The sequence below is a fragment of the Pelophylax lessonae genome (genome assembly GCF_965119305.1).
Source record: "Pelophylax lessonae genome assembly, chromosome: 10".
Classification (NCBI taxonomy): Eukaryota; Metazoa; Chordata; class Amphibia; order Anura; family Ranidae; genus Pelophylax; species Pelophylax lessonae.
The window spans coordinates 180,375,989-180,401,296 of NC_138777.1; the positions used below are offsets into that span (position 1 = coordinate 180,375,989).

At 42.0% G+C, this 25,308-nt stretch overlaps 1 protein-coding gene across 1 annotated transcript in view; it reads left to right on the top strand.

Moving 5' to 3' along the window:
• LOC309565541 (5-hydroxytryptamine receptor 3A-like) overlaps positions 1 to 19,507 on the top strand; it is a gene marked incomplete at both ends in the record, with an annotated part of 64,900 nt that extends 45,393 nt beyond the window's left edge. The window contains 3 exons of the mRNA XM_082270499.1: positions 3,844 to 4,051; positions 8,414 to 8,626; positions 19,233 to 19,507. Of these exons, the coding sequence (XP_082126625.1) occupies positions 3,844 to 4,051; positions 8,414 to 8,626; positions 19,233 to 19,507 (696 nt within the window). The remainder of the gene's footprint in view (positions 1 to 3,843; positions 4,052 to 8,413; positions 8,627 to 19,232) is intronic.
• Between the last annotated feature and the right edge of the window lie 5,801 nt (positions 19,508 to 25,308).

Consider the following 25,308-nt stretch of genomic DNA (forward strand, 5'->3'; position numbering starts at 1 on the left):
GTTCTCAAAAAAAGCACAAAAACCAACATCCCCTGGATTGATTATTGACTGAGCCAAGGACTTTCAATGCCGTTTGTCTGCTATCAGTTGCTAAGGGTAACCCAGGGGAATCCAGAAAGTGTAAATCTCAGCAGCTCTCTAGGGGGCAGTGCTACACAACCAAAAACATAAATGTATTTTTTTGGGATTTTATATCATAGACCAACACAAAGTGGCACATAATTGTGAAGTGGAAGGAAAATGATAAATGGTTTTCACATTTTATTTACAAATAAATATCTAGAAAGTGTGGCGTGCATTTGTATTCAGCCCCCCTGGGTCAATAGTTTGTAGAACCAACTTTCTCTGTAATTAAAGCTGCAAGTCTTCTTGGTGTTAGATTGGATGGAGAGCATCTGTGAACTGCAATTTTCGAGTCTTGACCACTCTAAAGTTGGATATAGGTCTGGACTTTGACTAGGCCATTCTAACACATGAATATGCTTTTAACCAAACTATTTCATTACAGCTCTGGCTGTATGTTTAGGGTCGTTGTCCTGCTGGAAGGTGAACCTCTGCCCTAGTCTCAAGTCCTATGCAGACTCTAACTGGTTTTCTTCTAAGATTGCCCAGTATTTATCTCTATTCATCTTCCCATCAACTCTGACCAGTTTCCCTGTCCCTGCTGAAGAAAAGCATCCCCACAACATGATGCTGCCACCACCATGTTTCACGGTGGGGGTGGTGTGTTTGGGGTGATGTGGAGTGTTAGTTTTCTGCCACACAGCATTTTGCTTTTAGGCCAAAAAGTTCAATTTTGGTCTCATCTGACCAGAGCACCTTCTTCCACATGTTTGCTGTGTCTCCCACATGGCTTCTCGCAAACTGCAAATAGGACTTCTTATGGCTTTCTTTTAACAATGGCTTTCTCCTTGCCAATCTTCTATAAAGTCCAGATTTGTGGAGTGCACAACTAATGATTGTCCTGTGGACAGATTCTCCCACCTGAGCTGTGGATCTCTGCAGCTCCTCCAGAGTTGCCATGGGCCTCTTGGCTGCTCTTCTGATTAATGCCCTCCTTGCCTGGCCTGTCAGTTTAGGTGGATGGCCATGCCTTTGTAGGTTTGCAATTGTACCATACTCTTTCCGTTTTTGAATGATGGATTGCTCCATGAGATTTTCAAAGCTTGGGATTTTTTTATAACCTAACCCAGCTTTAAAATTTTCCACAACTTTATTCCTGACCTGTCTGGTATGTTCATTGGCCTTCATTAAGCTGTTTGTTTACTAAGGTTCTTTAACAATCCTATGAGGGCATCACAGAACAGCTGTATTTACACTGAGATTAAATTACACACAGGAGGACTCTATTTGCTAACTAGGTGACTTTAGAAGGCAATAGTTCCACTAGATGTTAGTTAGGTCAAATATGACAGAGCTTGAGCTATTTTAAATCAAAGAGTAACTTCACTTTTGTTGAAAAAAAAAAAAAAAAACATTGCCCTCTGAGTGATCTATGTACATTACAAGAGTTTTAACAAACTTTGTTGCAGATTCCTACCTATTGTTATTCTGAAGAAATGTCGGTATGTTTGTCTGTGCCCATGTGGTAAGGAAATCTAATGGGTGTGGTTTCATAATTATCAGTCAGCTGCTGCATCTGCAGGGCTCTAATGAAGAAAATTGCAGGGTCTGTATCATTTTAGACTTGACCTATTGGGAGAATCTCACTAAAAATGATATGCTTGTTGCAGGGGATGCCTGATATCTGACTTGTATCTTAGTTTAGACATCTGGGAAAAATCAGTGAACCAATCACACAAGCAGGAAATGACATATCTGGGGGCTGTTTTGTACACATTCTGTGTATAGAACAACTCCGGGTAGCCATTTTGCATTGCACTTTACAGAAACTTACAGAGCTGCAGATTGAAAAGGAAAGCTTATTTTTAATAACATTCAATTACAATATGACTTTAGTCGCAATTGTATATGCTATTTTAATTTTTTGCTGTTTTTTTTTCTCACTAAAGTGGAATTACCCTTTAAGTATATTTGGAATGGATTTGATATGAGTTATGAGTATTTATTATGACAAGAATGCTTATATTTAGTTATGTACTTAGTGTTTATTTTATTATTTTGTTAGACATAGTTTTTTTTTACTATTTAGGCCCCGTTCACATACAAGCGACGCTACTTCGCACCGCGACCTCGGAACGGCCGCCACGGACTTCATAACATTGAAGTCTATGGCAGTCGCCTCCAGGTCGCCCCAAAGAAGCTCCGGACCCTTTTTCTAAGTCGGAGCGACTTGTGTCGCTCCTATTAGAACGGGTCCGCAGCTTCCCTATGGGAGGCGACCTACGGCGACCTGTGAGGTCGCCTTAGTGTGAACGGGGACTTATGGCTTTTATTGTATATATATTTATGTAAGTTTGGCAAGATACTTGGAAAAAAACTAGATTTTTACTGAATTGAATTATACAGTATGCAGGTCCCTGCTGGTTTTTAAGTGGTTATTTGGTATGACATGTGGGTTTGGATATCAATTAATAAAATATATATTTTTATACTGATAAATGTATAATACATATATACTGTGTATGCCAATGTTCTTCTCTTATTTAGTTCAAGTGCCTTTAATTAAGCAGACATAATTAAGTCAAACTAAGTTAGGTTTAAGATTTTTTCATATTGCCCTGAGGTTTAGGGGGACATAATACATTTTGTATCTTTTTTTGTATCTTCTATAGCAATATCTATATTTTACAAAATATAAACTAACTTCATAGCAGTAGTATCTTGCAAACCTGGCCTGTTAGTGGGTCCCGAGGAGTTGAGAATCACTGATTTAGGATGTCTCCTGCTTCTCAAACCTGCTCTAGAAGTAAATTATGTCCAGGTCTATATGAAAACAGAAGGGCACCCAAGCACCAACCCAACCCACATCTGGTATACAGTATATGGGCCTTGTGGTCTAAGAGGGACCCTTTTGCAGTCTGCAGAAATGGTAGCTCCACCCCTACACTTGTTTGATCTTTTTGGCTGTTATAGTATATATCTCTCTGTATATATTATGGCTCGTTTCCACTGAGCTTTCTGGTACGGTTCGGTACGGTACGCTTTTTATGCCGTTCCCATTATGAATGGTACCCTAATTCCGAACCGTACCGTACCACTTTTTTGTAACCCTTTCGTTGGGGTACCAAGCACATTAGTACCGTACTAACAGGGTGGAGCTACACTCTGCAGAACTTTGATTGGTTGACAGAGAATCATCTATCACAGCTTTCCTGCTACACCACGCCTATCATGAAAGCAGTGGAAATGCAATGTGTACCATTCCGAACCGTACCGTACCGTACTGAACCGAACCGTACCGTACCGTACCACTCAGTGGAAACGAGGCATTAGGTTTGTCACATTTCATTGTCTCATAACTGTCCATTTCGCAAATGTTTCCTGTTTGACTGTTTATATTAAAGTCCTTCCATATAGCTTTCTGATGTATTGAAATATTGAGATTTATTTACTAAAGGCAAATAGGTTGTTCAAGGGAATTTTCCCCAGAGCTTAGCAAATATAGTGAAATTTCACGTTGCAAAGAATACCCAATCATATGCAAAGAAAAATAAAAAACAGCATTGTGTTTTCACATGATTGGATGATGGAAGTCAGTAGAGCTTCCCTTCAGTCACTAAGCTCTGGCGATAATTCCAATGTAAAGTGCAACTTCCCTTGCAAAGTGAACAGTCATTTGCAACACACATATACATGTTGTAAAAATGTAATGTAAAATTTATGTGACAGGAGGCTAGACTGCTGTGTTTTGTATACAACAACATCTGTTCTATTTTATAGATTACATTGAAAAGGAGCCCCACAGTTCAGATCATTGCATTTATCATTCCAATTTGCTTTTTGGTAATTTTGGATGTAGCTGGCATGTTTATTAATCTAATGCAAGGAGAAAGGATTATGTTTAAAATTGTTGTTGTTTTGGGATTCTCTGTGCTTATTGTTGTCCTGAACCAAATTCTTCCAACTACTGACAGCCCTCCATTGTTATGTAAGTTTGAAATAACTATATATTTGTGTAAAAAATTATATATTTTTTTATAAATAGAGTGTTCTGTGTTGCTTTTTATTTTTTTCTTTGCTTTTTTTGATATATTATGTTTTATAGCTATAGCATATTTTTATAGAAGTATCAAGATGCGATACAGGTTATTGACTTAAGTGTTAGAATTATGGCAATTTATAATGCCCACATTGTTATACATGATGCCCCAATTGTTTTATATATATATATATATATATATATATATATATTTCCTATGGCTTCTGCTCCATCTATTGCCCATTTGGCTGTATTTCCCTGATTGTGGATTTTTTAAAAAAATACCACATAATGGCCTTTGGATGGAGCTGACGATCATAGGAAATACACATATTTGACACATTATGGGGAATTGTCGCAAACAAGTAGACATCATAAAATGATTACGGTACTTCATTTATGCAAATCCATTAAATCTTAGTATCCTAAAATACAGCAGACAGCTTCACAGATTTGTAAAACAAACTTGTCTTAGTTCTTATTGTATTACGTAACAGATCAGCCCAGTAAATCCATTCCAGGCTTAGGAATAACACAAAAAAAAGAATAAATGAGGGACACAAATCGCTCAGGAATAAATATAAATTTACAGTCATCTAAATTTGTGTTGAAAAATTAAGAATTTGTATATGCTATTGGAAAATGGCTACAGATTTGTCTCTTGCCAGTCAGATTTTGCTGGACCCATGACTTGGCCCTTCTTGTTTTATTGGAAAACAACATAAACTTTCGGGAGTTGGATTTACTGATTTACACACTGGACACACTCGAGTTGATTTACTAAAACTGGATAGTGCAACATCTGGTGCAGCTCTGCATAGAAATCAATCAGCTTCCAGGTTTTTTTCTCAAAGCCTAAAGCCTCGTACACACGCACCGATTGTTGGCCAACCGATCGGCCGTCTTTTGTCCAGTGTTGTTGTGTGCTCTAGACTGCACACGAATTTTGTCGGCCAACAACAACCAACTGCAGAAGTGATGCCATGTTCTGGTCTACTTTTCGTGTGTTTTTTCTTCTCTGAGCATGCCCAGTCTTGATCATCACATTTTTGTCTGCCGAAATCTGTACTGACTGAGGAACAATCGGCTGTTCTGCTGACGGCCAACAAAAATTTTATAGCATGCATACCAGATTTTGTTCGGCCGAAAAGTCGCAGTCGGTTGTCGGAAGCATCATACTAACAAGCTGACAATCGGCCGATCGGACGTTGGCCGAAAATTTACGGCCAACAATCGGTGCGTGTGTACGAGGCTTTATTGAACAAGTTAAAGTTAAAAGCTGATTGATTACCGTGCACAGCTGCACCAAATTTTTCAGTACATCATCCACCCCCGTGACAGAAATAAGAACTTACATCAAATCCACAAAATTCCACAGGAGAGAAAAATACATTATATAGGGAATAAACATAACACTGCCCCCTTGAGATTTAGTCAGATATCATAATGGTTGTCTCCCCATTAAAGTAAATTCCAATGCGAACAAAAAATTCCTGGAAGCAAGTCAGAAGGTCAGAATCATTCCAGAATCAGCTTAAAAGCTACTCAAGCTGACCTCAGACACAAACACTTTTCCGAAGAAAGCAACATACAGTAAAACCTTGGTTTGAGAGTAACTTGGTTTAAGAGCGCTTTGCAAGACAAGCAAAATTTTCAAAGAAATTTTGACTTGATATACAAGCGATGTCTTGATATACAAGTAGCCTCAAGTCACAGCTGAGTATAAAAGAGAAGAGAGGCGCCTCTAAGTGTAGCAATATGGTTAAATTTAATGAAGGTTCATCATTTAGCAATTCACATGGTTGATGATTGGAACAGGCACATCTAAGGATGCAGGCATACAGGCTAAAGCTGTCCACATAGACCATCCTCCACACCGCCATCTACGTCATCCCTTCCATGCTGCCCCTCGCTTTCACATCGCTTTACTGCAGGGTGGTCTTCCCGGTCAGGATTACAGACTGGCAGCCGGCGGTGCAGAGGATGGTCTATGTGGACAGCTTTAGCCCGGATGCCTGCATACTTAGATGCGCCTGTTTTATTCTTCAACCATGTGAGTTGCTAAATGTTTTACCTTCATTAAATGGAACCATATTGCTACACTTAGAGGTGCCTCTCTTCTCTTTCATACTCTGTAGCTCCTGCTGGATTTTGCTTCTAATCCCCTTGTGGAAGCGGCTATTTGTGGATGGACATTTTATGGTTATATAACCTATCGCAAGGCTATAATCTTTTTATTTGGACTATAAACTGAAGGTCTTATGAATAAATGGTTGTGGAACGAATCATCTGAGTTTCCATTATTTCTTATGGGGAAATTTGCTTTGATATAAGAGTGATTTGGATTACAAGCATGCTTCCGGAACGAATTATGCTCGCAATCCAAGGTTTTACTGTAATGTGTTTGACCAGCTTTTGAGCCCATTTGTGCAAACCCTAAGAAATCAACTCTTATATATTCCAAGTTATGCAAATAGTTGTGTCACAGTAACTGAACAAGATTCAGCCTTTAAGCATCAATGCTTATACCTGCTAAGAACTGCCAAACAATCTATAAGGGAAAATTCAAAAATGAGAGCTTGTCTTACTTCGTATGGTATTATGGAAGAGACAAGACTGTTAATTCTACCCCAAGCTTAGGAATATTACAAAAAATAATAAATGAGGAACACAAATCTCTATAATAGTGAGGAGGCTGGCTTGTTCATTCCTTCAGATTATTGGCTGCCATGGTACCATCATTGTTGCATCTAAATTGCTCTTTTGGGTTATAGGAAAATGCCCAGCGCTATGGACTATTAAACGTGGAGGATGTGAGTAATAAAAAAGGTGTAAGCTGCCACCAACCAACCCTCGGGGTGCAAGGGTGAATGTATAGAAATAATATGTGATGATTGGTACCGGCGCTACCTTATATGTGACTGTAAATTAAACCACACGGTGTACAGTACAAATTCAAAAGTGAAAATATATAACAATGTGACCCAAATGTTTGTGGGTGGGATTTGGTGAGAGAAATAAAATTAAATTGTCAAAAAAATATAATTGTTTATTTAAACCACACAAATAGAGCAAAAAACAAAAAACCTTGGTGATTGTGAGTGAAAAACACTCTCGATGATTATTGGGGGATGATAGCTCCTCCCACTGGGAGTGAAGAGGAACCTGAGTGATAACAACCAGTGTGTGAATTGACTTAGTGAGAGCCAAAAGCCCGGATTTGAATAGCAAAAACCTCAGTGTTGATTATCCAATGTTGGTGAACACCATATAGTCAAGCGGCATCAAGTAGACGTCCTTCTGACGATACGCGTAGGGCGCAGTCTGTACGTCACAACGTCACTTCCGGGTTCGGAGCCGAGGGCCGTGGAACGCAGAAGCATCCCGGCGCGAGCTTTCTTTCTGATCCAGATCAACTAACGAGTGAGTGCATATCGGCAATCTATACTACTGCATTGGCAACTCATTTATTATGGGGTTTTATCTCTGTTGGAGCATTTAGAGCAAGACCATCGGCTCACTGTTCCCCTGAAGCGGAGTACGAACCCCATAACCACACAGCCAGTGTGGACCGCATACAGGTCGTATTACTAACACGCCACCTAGTGGCGTATTTGGATGAGCACAAGGTTTTTTTGCTCTATTTGTGCGGTTTAAATAAACAATTATATTTTTTTGACAATTTAATTTTATTTCTCTCACCAAATCACACCCACAAACATTTGGGTCACATTGTTATATATTTTCACTTTTGAATTTGTACTGTACACCGTGTGGTTTAATTTACAGTCACATATAAGGTAGCATCGGTACCAATCGTCACATATTATTTCTATAAATTGCTCTTTTACCCCAATAAATTAATTCCAATGCAAAACAAAAGAAAATTCCTGGAAGCAAGTCAGAAGGTCAGAATCATTACAGAATCAGCTTAAAAGCTACTCCAGCTGACCTCAGACACAAACCCTTTTCCGCTGAAAGCAACATGATGTGTTTGACCAGATTTTGAGCCCAAGTATTCAAACCCTAAGTAGTCAACTCTCTTACATATTCCAAGTAAAGCAAAAAGTAGTGTGTCACAGTAACTGAACAGGGTTCAGCCTTTAAGTATCTATGCTTATACAGTAACTGCTAAGAACTGCCAAAAAAGTGAAAAGGGAAAATACAGAATAAAACAAACAAGAAAGGCACATACATTTCTACATTGTTAATTTCTCAACATCTTTATACACTATTTGTTTCACAGTATTCCACTATAAACATATTAGTTATTTCTAGATCTCTAACACTGCTAACTTTATCTTTTTGAAGGTTCATTCTGCTTTACGTGCATGGCCCTTATGGTTGTCAGTCTTATGGGTTGCATCACAACTTCCTACCTGTTAAACCTGTCTGAGACTTACACCCAAGCTCCACCTTGGATGAAATTCTGGATTAAAAGATGCTTGGCACAAATTATCTTTTTCAACATAAATTGCTTTAAACGAGACCAAACCTCTAGGTCTCATGATGTTCGAGAAGATGGTGAGTTTGTGCAGTGGTGTTGAAAAGAAAGACCCATTAAAGCTAAAGATTACTATTCATATTTTCTGTCTGAACTATATTTGCTGTATATACTTACAGCGGAAGATCAGTCAAATACTAATTATACATAAATCTACTCCCACCCCTATTCTAAGCCTATTCTATCTACCCTGTAAAATGACCTGTATACTTACCTATTCTGAGGGAGCTCTGGTCTGTTCACATGATCGGGTCCCGGTTCCAGCTTCAGTGTGGAGGAGGGACAGCCAAAAATGGATGCACCATAGTAAGCCTATGGGTGACGTCATCACCCAGGCTCTGCAGCCATTGTCTGCGATCTCTCCTCTTCACTGAAGCTGGCGCTGGGACCCAATCATGTGACCGGACCAAGTGCCCCCCAGCATAGGTAAGTATGCAGCTTTTTCTTTTACATGGTAGACAGACTAGGCTTAGAATAGGGGTGGGAGTAGATTTAAGTATAGTTAGTATTTGACCAAACTTCCATTTTAATTACCTTTATTCCCACTAGTGGTGCCATTAGGCTCAGTTCACACCTATGCATTTTTTTAATACTTTTTGCAGAAACTCACTACAGTCCATTTAACATGGTTTCCTATGGGATGGATCAAATGCAAAGTGCATAGGTGTGAATCAAGCCTTAGATAATTTTTATTGCTTACTGTTTGCCAATATTTGAGAGGTGATTATCTGGTCACACTGGTCAAACACTAACTATACGTAAATCTACTCCCACCCCCATTCTAAGCCTATTCTATCTATCCTGTAAAGGAAAGACCTGTATACTTACCTATTCTAAAGGCACTCTGGTCTGGTCACATGATTGGGTCCTAGTGCTGGCTTCAGTGTGAAGGAGGGACAGCCGATAATGGATGCACCATAGTAAGCCTATGGTTGACGCCATCACCCAGGCTCTGCAGCCATTGTCTGCGATCTCTCCTCTTCACTGAAGCTGGTGCTGGGACCCAATCTTGTGACCAGACCGGAGCACCCTCAGCATAGGTAAATATGCAGATTTTCTTTTAAATGTTAGACAGAATAGGCTTAGAATGGGGTGGGAGTAGATTTAAGTATAGTTAGTGTTTAACTAAACTTACACTTTAATTACTTTTATTCCCACCAGTGGTGAAATTAGGCTCGGTTCACACCTATGCATTTTTTTATGTTTTTTTGCAGAAACTCACTACAGCCCAATTAACATTGTTTCCTATGGGACAGATCAAATGCAAAATGCATAGGTATGAACCAAGCCTTAGATCATTTTTTGCTTACTGTTTGCCAATATTTGAGCAGTGATAATCTGGTCACACTGCCCCTCTCCATAGCTGTAATCTAAATGATTAAAATAGGTAATTATATTTTATTGCCACTGTACCTCTTCATGTCTACTGATCACAAACTTGATGAAAAATGAATTGAATGGTATGGTAATTTTATACATAGCTACATTGTTGCAGTTTGGACTGTTCCAATGTAATTATATATTGTATATTTACCATGACCCTTGAAGCTGGAAATCAACTAAGTAGACACCGCTACTCCAGCGATCTCTACTTGCTTCCAGGTCCCATGCTGAACTCTGGCTGGATGCATTGTGAACACAGGAGGTCAGCCACTTGGCCCAGGCACCGTTCAGAGAGTGTTCTCTGATTGGATGAGGTGGAGAGTGTGACGTCCACCCCACCTCTCTACGTCATCCAATCAGAGAATGCTTTGCATTCACTCAGAAAATGCAAAGCATTCTGTGAATGGCATCTGTGCTGAGCGGCTGAGTTCCTGTGTTCAGAATACAGAAGGCCAGCCTCTCAGTGCTTGGAAGCAAGTGGAGAACAGTGAAGTTGTAGTGTCTACTTCCAAGGGCATGAGTCAGGTATGGTATATACATAGTTACATTAGTCCAAGCTGGATCAATGTAACTATATAGAAAATACCCATATCTGGATTTCCTTTTGATTCCGCAGTGCTATTGACTTTCTTTTAAACATTTCTCTCCTCTGCCTTGGAGGAAAAAAAATATATTTTAGATAGAGTAAGGAAGGGCTATAACCCCTGTCAGATTTATTTGCAATCTGTGTTTGATTAAGGAGATTTCTCTTTCCTTTCTGCCCTATAGCCACAACAGGAAATTAGAGGAAATCTCTCAAAAGTGATGGAAATCTCTGGTTGTTACCAGGGCCCTCAGAACTATAATCCCTATTGGTAGATTTCCCCTATCTATGTACCGGTGACTAGGGATGATCGAACTTTTGAAAAGTTCGGTTCGACCAGAACACCCGAACTTCACGAAAGTTCGGTTCGGATTTCAGAACCCCATTGAAATCAATGGGACCCGAACTTCTGTAATCAAAAAACACCATTTTTAAGCCCTAAAACCCAATAAATGCCCCTAAAAAGTGCCTAGGGTTCTGGGTCATGCCCCAGGGACTATTAATCACACAAAAAAAAGTTCTTAAAAATTGTCGTTTTTGATAGATAGCCAATTATTGAAAAAATTAAAAAAAAAAAAAAAAAAGAGATTTCTTTGGATTTAGTGTCTGGGGGTTCTAAAAGGTGTACCTGTGAAGTTTCAGCTCTGTAGCATGTCCAGAACCAGAATTACAGCATACCAAACCTTCAAAAATGACTTTTTTGCTTAACCGCACCTTTCTTTTGCTCCTAATCAACGGCTCAGCCAATGTGTATGATGGGGACATAATGCAGTGCACTGGGAACAAGATTAGAGGTTTTTTTGGAAAAAGGTGCTGTCTCTTTAAATGTGCATATAATTAACGGGTGTATTTCCACAATGGGGCTTTTATTACCAAATGTTTTAAGAAGTCCAAAGATGTATGTAATTGCACTTTATTTCATGTAAAATGGTGTTTGGTGCACTTTAACTTGAAATCTCACAAGAAACAGACATATATGCACGGATACATTGAGGGTTAGGGGTAGGGGCCACAATGTAGTGCAGAGTGAACAAGATTAGAGATGTTTTGGATGAATACTGTTGTCTCTTGACTTTGAATAGAAGTAAAGGATGCTTAAAAATTGGGCATTTGGTGGTGCGGACGATGCCTTGACACCATATCCCTATGAAAGTGCTGGTAATGAAAGCAATAATTGCCTTTGTAAGGAAAAAAATTACAATGATATGCATCTGTGTGACAGGTGCGCAAAAATTGTTGTTTGGGTGTTGGCGGAGCCATACCACTGTAAGCCCAAAGAGCTGGTGTTGAAGAAGGCGTAAAAATTATGAAGGTGTGCACATGTGGAACAGGTGCGCAAACATGGTAGTTTTGGTGTTGGCGGAGCCTCCCCACCATAACCCCAAAGAGCTGGCTTTGAAGGAGGCCCAAAAATTGTAAAGGTGTGCACCTGTGGAACAGGTTCGCAAACATGGTAGTTTTTGTTTAGCATAGCCTCCCCACCTTAACCCCAAAGAGCTGGTGTTGAAGGAGGCCCAAAAATTGTAAAGGTGTGCACCTGTGGAACAGGTGCGCAAACATTGTAGTTTTTGTTTTAGCATAGCCTCCCCACCTTAACCCCAAAGAGCTGGTGTTGAAGGGGGCCCAAAAATTGTAAAGGTGTGCACCTGTGGAACAGGTGCGCAAACATTGTAGTTTTTGTTTTAGCATAGCCTCCCCACCTTAACCCCAAAGAGCTGGCGTTGAAGGAGGCCCAAAAATTGTAAAGGTGTGCACCTGTGGAACAGGTGCGCAAACATTGTAGTTTTTGTTTTAGCATAGCCTCCCCACCTTAACCCCAAAGAGCTGGTGTTGAAGGAGGCCCAAAAATTGTAAAGGTGTGCACCTGTGGAACAGGTGCGCAAACATTGTCGTTTTTGTTTTAGCATAGCCTCCCCACCTTAACCCCAAAGAGCTGGCGTTGAAGGAGGCCCAAAAATTGTAAAGGTGTGCACCTGTGGAACAGGTGCGCAAACATTGTAGTTTTTGTTTTAGCATAGCCTCCCCACCTTAACCCCAAAGAGCTGGTGTTGAAGGAGGCCCAAAAATTGTAAAGGTGTGCACCTGTGGAACAGGTGCGCAAACATTGTAGTTTTTGTTTTAGCATAGCCTCCCCACCTTAACCCCAAAGAGCTGGCGTTGAAGGAGGCCCAAAAATTGTAAAGGTGTGCACCTGTGGAACAGGTGCGCAAACATTGTAGTTTTTGTTTTAGCATAGCCTCCCCACCTTAACCCCAAAGAGCTGGTGTTGAAGGAGGCCCAAAAATTGTAAAGGTGTGCACCTGTGGAACAGGTGCGCAAACATTGTCGTTTTTGTCATAACCAAAATGAGGTTCTGTGAACGTAAAGGGAATGAGAGGAGGGTTTGAGGGTGGCACCATGGTCCAGGCTTAAACTGAGGCTCAACTGCCACATCACAACGATAGCCTAGTCTACAAGGTCTGCATCAGGTGCATCAAAGCTTGATATCCACGACTGATTCATCTTAATGAATGTCAAACGGTCGACTGAGTCGGTGGAGAGTCTAGTTCGATGGTCTGTGACGAATCCTCCTGCTGCGCTGAATGCCCGTTCCGATAGGACACTGGAAGCAGGGCAGGCCAACAACTCCATGGCATACTGGGCCAGTTCTGGCCAGTGGTCTAATCTTAAGACCCAGTATGCCAGTGGATCGGATTCGTCACATGAAAAGCCCTCTGTGTCACTTTGTGCCCTCACGTAATCGTCCACCATGTGATGCAGTTGGTGTCGATGCGATGTGGCAGCTGAGAGGCCTGGGCGGTGAGGACTAAAAAAAGACCGAAAGGCATCCGTCAACCGCACGCCTTCTCCAACGCTCCTCTCGTGACCACCAGTAGAATCCATGGTAGGTTGTCCCCGCCCCTGCACCCTACGGGAGTCGGGGAACATGTTCACCAGATTCCTCTTGAGACTGTCCTCAAGGGATTTGATCCTGTGGACTCTCTGGGTGGATGGGAAAAGCTCCGAGACTTTACACTTGTACCGGGGGTCAAGTAGGGTGGCCAACCAATAGTGGTTAGTCTCTTTAATGGCCTTGATTCTGGGGTCCTTTCGCAGGCTCTGGAGCATGATGTTTCCCATGCGTCGCAAATTAGCGAAGGCCTGAGAAGCTGACTCCTCGGGGTCACTCATAACGACATTATCTTCAACGGGCTCCTCCTCCTCCCAGCCACGTACTACTCCAAAGTGTCCCGAGGGAGTCAAACTAGGCCTTGCAGATTGCCGCATTTCTTCCTCCTCCTCCTCCTCAAACCCTGCAAAAGTTCCCGCAGAATCGTCCTCCTCCTCCTCTTCCACCCCTGGATCCTGCTCGGGCCTCTGGGAGCTAGGCATAATGGGGTCAGGATTCTCAGGATAAAGGGGGCCTTGAGAGGCAAGGAAGTCCTCCTCTTCCTCCTGCTGCTCTGCCTCCAGTGCCCTGTCCATAATGCCACGCAGAGTGTGCTCCAACAAAAACAGTACCGGTAGGGTGTCACTGATGCATGCGCTGTCCCGGCTGACCATCCTTGTGGCCTCCTCAAATGGCGAGAGGACAGCGCATGCATCCTTAATCAAAAGCCACTGCCGTGGTGAAAAGAAGCCCAGGCGCGCAGAGCCAGTGCTGGTGCCGTACTCGCATAGGTATTCATTGATGGCCCTCTGCTGCGTGTACAGGCGCTGCAGCATAGCCAAGGTGGAGTTCTAGCGGGTGGGCATGTCACAGATGAGGCGGTGTACCGGCAGGTGAAACTCGCGCTGCACTTCGGCCAAACGTGCAGTGGCACTGTACGACCGCCTGAAGTGACTGCACACCCTTCTTGCCATCCTTAGCACATCCTGCATTCCCGGGTACGAGTTCAAAAACCGCTGTACCACGAGATTCAGGACATGCGCCAGGCATGGCACATGGGTTAACTTTCCCTGACGAAGGGCGGCCAGGAGGTTTGACCCATTATCAGTAACCACCATCCCTGGCTGCAGCTGGCGTGGTGTCAACCACCTCTGGGCCTGTGCCTGCAGAGCCCCAAGAATCTGAGGGGCAGTGTGCTGCCTGTCCCCTAGACACACAAGCTGCAGCACTGCGTGACACCTTTTGGCCTGAGACATAGAATAGCCCTTTGAACGTTTACGTGGTACCTCATCATATTCAAAGGACCATTCTGCAGAGGAGGGCATGGAGGAGGTAGAGGAGGAGGAGCAGGAGGGGGTAGAAGTGATCGATCTACCCGGATCAGCGACACCACCAGCTGTTTGCAGACGTGGGGGCAACACTGGCTGCAGCACCGAGCCCTGGCTACAATCCCTTCCACTGGCAAGCAGTGTCACCCAGTGAGCAGTGACAGAAATGTACCGTCCCTGCCCATGTTTGCTTGACCAAGTGTCAGCCGTCAAGTGTATCTTACGGCTGACTGACTTGGCCAGGGACGACACTACATTGCCTTCCACATGTTGGTATAGGGATGGCAGGGCCTTACGGGAAAAGTAATGCCGACTTGGCACCTGCCACTGTGGAACTGCACATTTTGCGAAGTCACGGAAGGGAGCAGACTCTACCAGGTTAAATGGTAATAGTTGCAGAGCCAGTAGTTTAGCCAAACTACTGTTTAGACGCTGGGCATGTGGGTGGCGGGGAGTATACATTTTTTTTCGTTCCAGCATGTGTGGAATCGAAATTTGGCGTCTAGATGTTACAGCTGGTGGTGTGCTGGAGGTAGATGCGACACTGCCTGCTATATCATCATCCCTGCCAGTGGAGGCTGCCAACAGGTGACGAGTGACTATAGCAGGGCCAGGAACAGACTGATGTGCAGGTGGAGCAGGTGGAGCAGATGGAGCATGAGGAGGAGCGCGAGGAGAACTAGGAGGCCGACTGACCGATCTTTGGCCCTTTTGTGGGTTCTTTAAATGCTCCTGCCAACGGGCCGAGTGGTGGGTTGTCAAATGCCTGTTTAGGCAGCTTGTACCCAGGTGGTTGACATTTTTGCCACGTTTTATACCCTTCTTACAAATCTTGCAGATCGCAACTGTTTTATCTGCATGGGATGTCTCAAAAAAGGCCCAGCAAGATGAGGTGTGTATAGTGGCCCGGGAGACAACAGGTGCGGCCTGAGATGGAGTAGGCCGTCTGCTCTCCCCTCTTGCTTGCTCTGCCTCCTCCTCAACCTCAGACCCAACATCTGACTCCATCAAAGACTGAGCATCAGGCCTGGCCTGGGAGACAACAGGTGCGGCCTTAGATGGAGCGGGCCGTCTGCTCTCCCCTCTTGCTTGCTCTGCCTCCTCCTCAACCTCAGACCCAACATCTGATTCTATCAAAGACTGAGCATCAGGCCTGGCCTGGGAGACAACAGGTGCGGCCTTAGATGGAGCGGGCCGTCTGCTCTCCCCTCTTGTTTGCTCTGCCTCCTCCTCAAACTCAGACCCAACATCAGACTCCATAAAGGACTGAGCATCAGGCTGGAGTAGATGGCCGACACTGTGGTCAAACAGCTCAGCTGACTCCTCTGCCATGTCTGAAATTGGGTCTAAGGGAGGACATGAGGTGGACATGGACTCATCTGTATTTGTTCTGACAACTGCAGAAGACTGACCACTTTTCTCTGCCTGGGTCACTGTAGTTGCAGATGATGCCGATGATGAGGGTTTGTTCATATAGTCCACCACCTCCTGTACATACTGTGGACGTATAGCTTGGCCACTGCCGGAGAACAATCCAAATGGTGGCCTGGCTGAGGACTGACCACCACGTCCACCCCTGCCTCTAGACACCCTAGAAGCTGTGCCCCTTTCCGCAGCAGGGCCACCTATGCCTTTTCTTGGTCTACCAGGCATATTTCTCACTGATGCGTTGGCAACTGTGTGCGGTGAAAAACGCACACTGCTATGCGACCCACAGTTGTCGCTGGATACAGCACAGCAGATGTGTCACGCACAGTAGCAAAGCCTTTTGCACAGTGGACCTAACGCTTTGAACAACAGGCGTTAGGTTGTCACTGATGCGTTGGCAACTGTGTGCGGTGAAAAACGCACACTGCTATGCGACCCACAGTTGTCGCTGGATACAGCACAGCAGATGTGTCACGCACAGTAGCAAAGCCTTTTGCACAGTGGACCTAACGCTTTGAACAACAGGCGTTAGGTTGTCACTGATGCGTTGGCAACTGTGTGCGGTGAAAAACGCACACTGCTATGCGACCCACAGTTGTCGCTGGATACAGCACAGCAGTTGCGTGTCACGCACAGTTGCAAAGGCTTTTGTACAGTGCACCTAACGCTTTGAACAACAGGCGTTAAGTTGTCACTGATGCGTTGGCAACTGTGTGCGGTAAAAAACGCACACTGCTATGCGACCCGCAGTTGTCGCTGGATACAGCACAGCAGATGTGTCACGCACAGTAGCAAAGCCTTTTGCACAGTGGACCTAACGCTTTGAACAACAGGCGTTAGGTTGTCACTGATGCGTTGGCAACTGTGTGCGGTGAAAAACGCACACTGCTATGCGACCCACAGTTGTCGCTGGATACAGCACAGCAGTTGCGTGTCACGCACAGTTGCAAAGGCTTTTGTACAGTGCACCTAACGCTTTGAACAACAAGCGTTAAGTTGTCACTGTATTTTGCTGCCTAGCAAGCACGTATACCTGCTGTGATAGAGCAGCACTGTGCCACGTGCTCACTAAACAGAACCCTCACACTTTCCCTACAGAAACTAAATTTTCAAATCTAACTAATGTAGTACAAAGTTCCCTAACTACACTAGATATCCCTTTCCACTAAATAGAAAGCTCCATACAGCAGAAGACTGACACTGTCCCTTAAGTTTTTTTTTTTTTTTTTTGTAACTCTAAGAACCAGCACAATCGCTGTATCTAACTACACTGGCTGTAAGCTAAATACAATTCTGCTATATGGAGCTTTAGAACCACTCGATATATAGGAAATGTAGTGTAGCAAGCAGGAGTCAGACAGAACTGCTTCAACTCTCTTCAACAGGCTCTGGATAACTGTGCTAGGGGTTAGGCGGGGCCATCTTATATAGTGTGGGGCGTATTCACTCCTGATTGGCCTCTGGTCCCCGTAGTCACTCCAATCACGTTCCTAGGAGACTCCTGCCCCCTCATTGGCTTTTGCAGACGTTTCTGGGCCAATCACGGGCTTTTAAAGCCCAGTTCCTGTCCCAGTGCATTTTGGGCGGTTCTGGTGGCCGAATACCGAACTTTTGCCGCAAAAAGTTCGGTATTCGGCCGAATATCGAACATCCAATGTTCGGGTCGAACCGATGGTCGACCCGAACCGTTCGATCATCCCTACCGGTGACCACTTAAAATTTGAGATTTTACTTCACTTTCAATTTTGGTGATAGTGGTCACTAAAAAAAAAAGTTTTACCTTCAGTGATTTTTCAAAGAGTTAGGACTGTTCAATGTTTGCTCCTGATTGATCTGCATTGGCACTCAGTCAGATGTCTGCACCAAACAATCACACCTACCACTCCTATACACTAAACTCCAGGACTAGTGAAAATAAAATAAAAATACCTCCTTAACTACTTGCGAAACCCCCCCACCCCCGTAATGTACGTTGTCGCCTGTTTCCGAGTTTAGGGCACATGCCCCTTGGCGACACCCACTGTGATTGTACCCAGCAGTCTGTCAGCAGGTTCTGGCCGATGATTCATGCCGGGACCTTCTTATTGGCTGTGTTAAATCACAGCCCAGAGCCCTGTGTTGACCATTAACACTGGGCTCTGTACAGAGAGAACGATCTCTATCTTTCTAATCTCTGCAAAGCAGCAATAAGGAATGAAAAAATTGATATTTAGTAAAAAGTAGCACACATTACACAAATTACCACTTGTTAGGCACATATTTAACCCTTTGAGTGACCTAGATGTTAACCCCTTCCTAGCCAGCATCATTAATATAGTGACAGTGTACAGTATTATCACTGTATTCGTTTTTCTGATGTTGTCAGTTAGTCAGTTCCCACTCAGTGTCAGTTAGTGTCAGATTGCCCACCGCACTCCCATTATAAGTCGCTGATCACCTCCATTAGTAGCATAAAAAGAAAATAAAAAAAATTCCAGTATATGTTCCATAGTTTGTAGACGCTATAACTTTCAGGCGAACCAATCAATATACACTTATTGAGATTTATTTTATTTTATTTTTTTTATCAAAGACATGTAGCAGAATAGGTTTTGGCCAACATTTATGAAGAAATTTGATTTTTTTTTTTTTTTTTGGAAATGTTTTTTAGCAAAAAGCTAAATTTTCAGTCTTTTTTCGTCTATATAATATATAATAAAAAGGGAGGTGGTGGGTGATCCAAAAATACTACCAAAAGAAAGCTCTATTTGTGTGAAAAAAATTAAATATATTTAATTTGGGTATAATGCTGGATGACCACGCAATTATCAGTTAAAGTAGTGCAGTGCTAAATAGCAATAGCAAGAAATGGCCTAGTCATGAAGAAGGTAAACCTTTCAGAGCTTATGCTGTTTACCTGGAGCTCAACATTAACAACTGCAAGGATTTAAATGCTGAAATGGCAACCAAAAAAAATACAAATATTAATTTTCAAAAGTATTGTTCATTATCATATTTCTTGGTTTTCTAAATGTGAAACTGTTATTGCTTTTTAGGAGCTAATAATCCAAGATATGCCCATATGAGGGAAGATACTCCACCAGTAACTGTAGATATAAACAATGTAACTGAAAACCAACTTTTGGAGATGTTGCTCTTAGAAGTTCAAACTATCCAGCAGGAACTGACCTCTCTTGAGACTGAGGAAGATGGTGAATCAGATTGGCACATTATCGCAATGGTGTTGAATCGATTGTTCATAATATTGTACTTGCTATCTATTATCATTACATTTATTGTAACCTTCTCTATTTGGGGTAGTAAGGAATAACCATTACAGTAGATATGGAGCTCCTGTAGTTTTGAAACAAATGATGTGCTCTAAAGAAACCCAAGGCTTCAGTGCTGTTAGGAACAATGATATTATACGTTGGTTGCCGTGTTGTTTGAGACCCAATTTCATATAATTGTATCATATACTGTTAACTCTGGCCAGAACTTTATTTATTTACTTTTTATTTTGCTTTGGTTAGAGTGGGGAGGTGTTAGATAATCTTAAAGGTTTTTTTTTTTTTGCTGTTTCTTCCCACTGGGAAAATATACGGGAACTTCCTGTTCTGGTGACCACACCAGGCTGCTAGACTGGGTACCAGAACATATTCGCCAGCACACCAAGGATCTTGCAAAAGCAGTCCAAAAAACTTTATTCAAGATAAGATCACATCAGAAAAATATAGTGCAACGTTTCGGAGCCGCACAGGACCCCTTCGTCAGGCATGTGATGTAGGGGTCCTGTGCGGCTCCAAAACGTTGCACTATATTTTTCTGATGTGATCTTATCTTGAATAAAGTTTTTTGGACTGCTTTTGCAAGATCCTTGGTGTGTTGGCGAATATCTATCTACTTGTAACTAATCCAGTTGCCAAGTGGTGATCGCTTCAGCATCCAGTACACACGAGCCTACAAACCAGGAAGGTGTGCGATAGGAATATGAACTATATAATATATAATATATGGGTACCAGAACAGGCTTTTAGGCTCAGTTCACACACCTGTGATGCGATATTGCTGCAATTTTCAGTGCCATTTTGCAGTGCTACTTTGATGTGACTTTGCTGTGTTTTTGCATATTCTATGCGGCTAAGTCACAAAGTAAATTGAACCAAAGTAACACAGGAACCTTCCAACACACTGACACATTGAGTTGAATAGGCACCATTGAATACAATGTGATTTTCCTTGTCATGTACTTCTGTGTGACTTAAGTCGCATCAGAAGTCTCACTAGTGTGAACCAGCACTTAATCCATGTTAGAGAAATCTACTCCAGGATACCACTTCTCAGTCCAACTTTCTTCCAACCAACACCTGCATATATATAATGCAGATATAATCTGATTTCCTTTGTCATGCAATTCTGTGTGACTCAAGTCGCATCAGAAGTCACACTAGTGTGAACCAGCACTCAATCCATGTTAGATAAATCTTCTCCAGGATACTACCTCTCAGTCCAATTTTCTTCCAACCCACACCTGCACAGTCCCTGATAAGGGGAGATCAGGTAATAACAAAAATGGTTTGGATATATTTTTTACACTTATGATGAATGGAATCATAACAATCTTCATGCTATCAAACTTACTGCTGTAAGGGACTTCTTCTTTGAAACCATGGGATCTTAGAAAGCAGCCCCTTAACTTAAATATCAACAGTTACCTACCAATTCAAATTACCTAAAAATAAATAATATTAATAAAAATAACAAAAATGATTTGTAATATTTATTATATATATAAAAATAAATATAAATATATATATATAAATATATATATATATATATATATATATATATATATATATATATATATATATATATAATAGACAGAAATAAATTATAATACATACTGTAAATATATTGAAAATATTAAAAGGAAATAAAAGAAGAGTCCATGAAGGGCAAATGAGCAGCAGACACAATGTCCTCTTGTTGAAGGATAATCAGGAATTTAAAGTAAATTAGCTGCGCTCAGAGGAAATACAAAGTTCCAAAATGATCCCCCAGTGAAATTAAAGACAAACTCGTGCTGTCGGTATATCCACCACCAGGAAGGTATAAACATGCAGCCTCTTACCAGATGGTCTAAAGAAAACAGCGTTCAATCAGGGTAAACCAAATGAAGCAGGCATCTGTCACAGACCAACAGGCGAATCCAACCAGGTAGCATATATATCAATCATATAAAAGTGTATGTCCAGGGGAATGGACCCAACATATAGAGTTGTTCCTCGTAATAAAAATGAAATGACAATATCATTGCGCAGATATCCTTAAAAGGGCTTTATTAAACATATAGTAGAACTCTGCACACAGGGTACTCACATTATATCCAAAGATAAAAGGCATATAATAAAAACAGCGTGTGTCTATTTCTCATCCAAAAACATGGCCGACCTCCAACAGCATACCAGCATCATGTGGTTAGGCTCCTCCCAACATGTTTCATCACACTTGACATCAGGGGGCGTGGTCACATGATACCAATCAAATGTTTTATATAGGGGCTATGCCGGAAGTGAGTGGAGGTTGGAGGTCATAAGGTCACCAATGATAAATGTGATATATGGAAAATATAAAAACTTTAATGTCCCCCATAGTGTATAGAAGAACAAATAATACGAGGTGGCACTCGGACAAGAGCGGAGCCAGAAATAGCCGCTCTGCCCGGGAATATTGACCGGAAGTGACGTTCCGCTGTACCGGAACTCGTCACTACTACACACATCCCCGGAAGTAAACAAGCGGAGCCATAGGGCGGGACATGAGAAGACACAATCAATCGCAGAAGGTGTCCAATCAGCCCCGCCTCCACATCCGTGACCCCATACACTGTGAACAAAAACACTTCCAGGCGGGGTGACACCAATCAACTATTTAAAAAACTAAATTAAAAGGTGGTGATAACAGGCAACAGGATGTGTTTGTAAATGAATACCCACACATGTGTATAGTGTGAGACACGGGCAATGTCAATGAATAGCCCAATATTCAACACTACTATTATAAGTTATACACAATTGATATATATAAAAATTATGGGGATATAAATAAATAGAGGAGGGAATATTCACCCAATGATTATATCGCAAATATGGCATAAATTGATGTATTCACCATGAATATGATTGCATCAAAATTATGGTAATAAAAAAGAGGATAAAAGAGGCCGGCCAATCTATTGGACAAGAGATATACAACACCGCCACAATCAATAAAAATAATGTTGATAAAAAATAAATAAATACAAAAAAAAAAATACAATATTAAAAAAAAAAAAACAAAAATCAGCTGTTACTAATAAACGAGTTTATATGCCAGTCCACATTTAGGCCAAAAGGCCTATAAGATTTAAAATCAAATATCCATCTTGTCTTGAGACGGGAAATGCCTCTCCTAACATAGTCACCTCTCCAGTGGGGACAAAACTCTTGAATGGCCATAAAAGATGTGCCAATGGGATTCCTACCATGACAAAGGTCATAGTGCCTTGAAAAGGTTGTGTTTGGGGAATCCTTTTTTTATATTGGCAATATGTTCTTTCATGTGCACTTGGAAAGCGCGCACAGTGCGGCCAATGTAATGTAGGCCACACGGACAAGTGATTACATACACCACCTTCTTAGTAGTACATGTAAGAAATTGATCAATCTCATAGTTTTTTGAAGTGACATTAGACTGAAAAGAGGTGTATATTCTTATTTACTTTTAAGTGAATTTATAGAACACACTGCACACCTTTTGCAAGGATAGAATCCTTTCAATTGGCTGAAGAATGTTGGTTTCTTTGGCGTGGTGACAACGTTAGAAGCAATCTGTAAACGAACTGGAGGAACACCTCTAAAGGTGACTTGGGGTCTCTCAGGCAAGAGAGGGCCCAAAACCCTATCATTCCTGAGAACACCCCAATGTTTCCTCATGATATTCTTAACCAAATGGTGTTGAGTAGAAAATGAGGTAAAAAAAGAAAACTTAGATGAGAAACTATCTGAAATTCCATCAGTGTTTTTAGGCCGCAAGGCCAGCATCTCATTCCAATCTTTCGCCTCCACTTCCTGTAAGGCCAGATCCAAAGATTCGGAGGAGTAACCCTTCTCCAAAAATCTGGATTTGAGTATATCAGCCTCTTTTAGGAAGTCCTCCCTCAGAGTACAATTTTGTTTGAGTCGCGAGAATTGGCCCTTAGGGATAGCATTTAACCAAGGGCCATAATGGCAACTTGAGATGTTAATGTATCCATTCCGGTCCGAAGCCTTAAAGAATGTACTAGTGACCAATCTCTCACCATTTTGCCTTGAGAGATCTAGAAAGTGGATCTGCATATTGCTAGACTCATGTTGTAATACAATGCCACGGTCATTAGTATTAAGCCATGAGATGTAGTCATCCAATGAAGAGACATAAACATGCCAGAGGAGGAGGACATCGTCTATATAACGCCTCCAGAGGACCAATTCGGGTCTTCTGTTGGTATAGACGACGTCCTCCTCCCACTTGGCCATAAATAAGTTTGCCATGCTGGGCGCGGATTTCGCGCCCATTGCGACTCCCTGGCTTTGTAAATAATAATTACCTTGAAACCAGAAAAAATTATGTTTCATTGCAAAGTCTAGTAAATCCAGGATAAATTTCTGCTGTACTGGAGGGAGGCTAGAGTCTTTGTTCAGATAATATTGGACAGCATCATACCCATGCGTATGTCATATTATGGTATACAGGGATAATACATCCGCTGTTACCAGTATGTAATCATCTCTCCCAGGGCCGGATTAAGAGCATCATGGGCCTGGTGCTGAAGATTTTGGTGGGCCTTTTTATGGAAATAAATAAAATAAAAAAACAAACGATTTTTTGCTAAGGAAGTGAGAGTGGGTACCTGTCAAATCTAGGTACCCACTTCCTCAAAAAAAAGGACATGCCAAATGTGGCATATCAGGGGGTCAGGAGGCCTTAAAGCAGAAGTTCTACTTTTGGGTGGAACTCCACTTTAAACAGAATCTTAGTCACTATATACACTGCACACTCATGCCAACGTCATTGTACCCACATAATACTCATTATTATTGTGCCATAAGGGAGAAGATGGGAGAGACAGGGAGGAGGAAGGGAGGGGGGTTGGGGAGATGTAAACCCTAATAAAAGGACATTTTAAATCCTGTGTATTAAACAATAATGCAATATAGAAAATATTACTCCACCCAAAACTGAAGTTCTGTATATCTCTGATATTATGTGCAATACTATTCCATTTCCTACTAATAGTAAAAGGCCGCCAGTCTCTGGGTTTAAAGTGTAACCAAAGAGAAAGCTTTTATTTTATTTATTTTTTTGGATAGAGTAAGGAGGGGTTAGCCTGGGTTCACACTACTGCGATACGGGAGCCACCGCCATTCCTGTGCGGGTTCCCGCATCGCATCTCCCCGCAGGCAGTTCACACTCCGCTCTGCGAACAGCTGCCGGTGTCAAAACAAAGGTAATGACACCCCCAGATTGGTTTGCAGATCGAATTTGGACAGGAATTGGATCGCATGGGATCCAATTCCAGTGCGGGGAAAAAAAGGTTCCTGCAGCATTTTCTTGGGAATGCAATGGAAGTTTAGCCATACAAAATGTATGGCTGAATTTGCATTGCATAGACATCCCATGTGATCTGCATAGCAATGTGGTGCAAATCGCATGCGATGTCTGTGTTTGCAATAGTCTGAAACAAGGCTCATACCCATCAGCTTTTTTTCCAATCTGTGTCCCATTGAGATTTCTCTTCACTTTCTGTCCCATAGCCAAACAGGAAGTAAGAGAAAATCCCTCCAAAGTAAGGGAATCCCTGGTTGTCACCAGAACTTGTGTCACCATTGGATGATTTCCCCTCTATTCCTGCTCTGGGGACACCCAAAATATAGGGTTTTCATTTACTTCCACATGTGATGATAACAGTAAACAGGACAAATAGAGTCAAAAATAAAGGGTAAATCTCCCTAACAGGGCCATAGGCAGTTATGGAAACCTGACAGAGGATCTAATCCCTCTCCACTCTATCAACAAACTAGAAAAAAAAATTGCATTTAGATATACTTTACC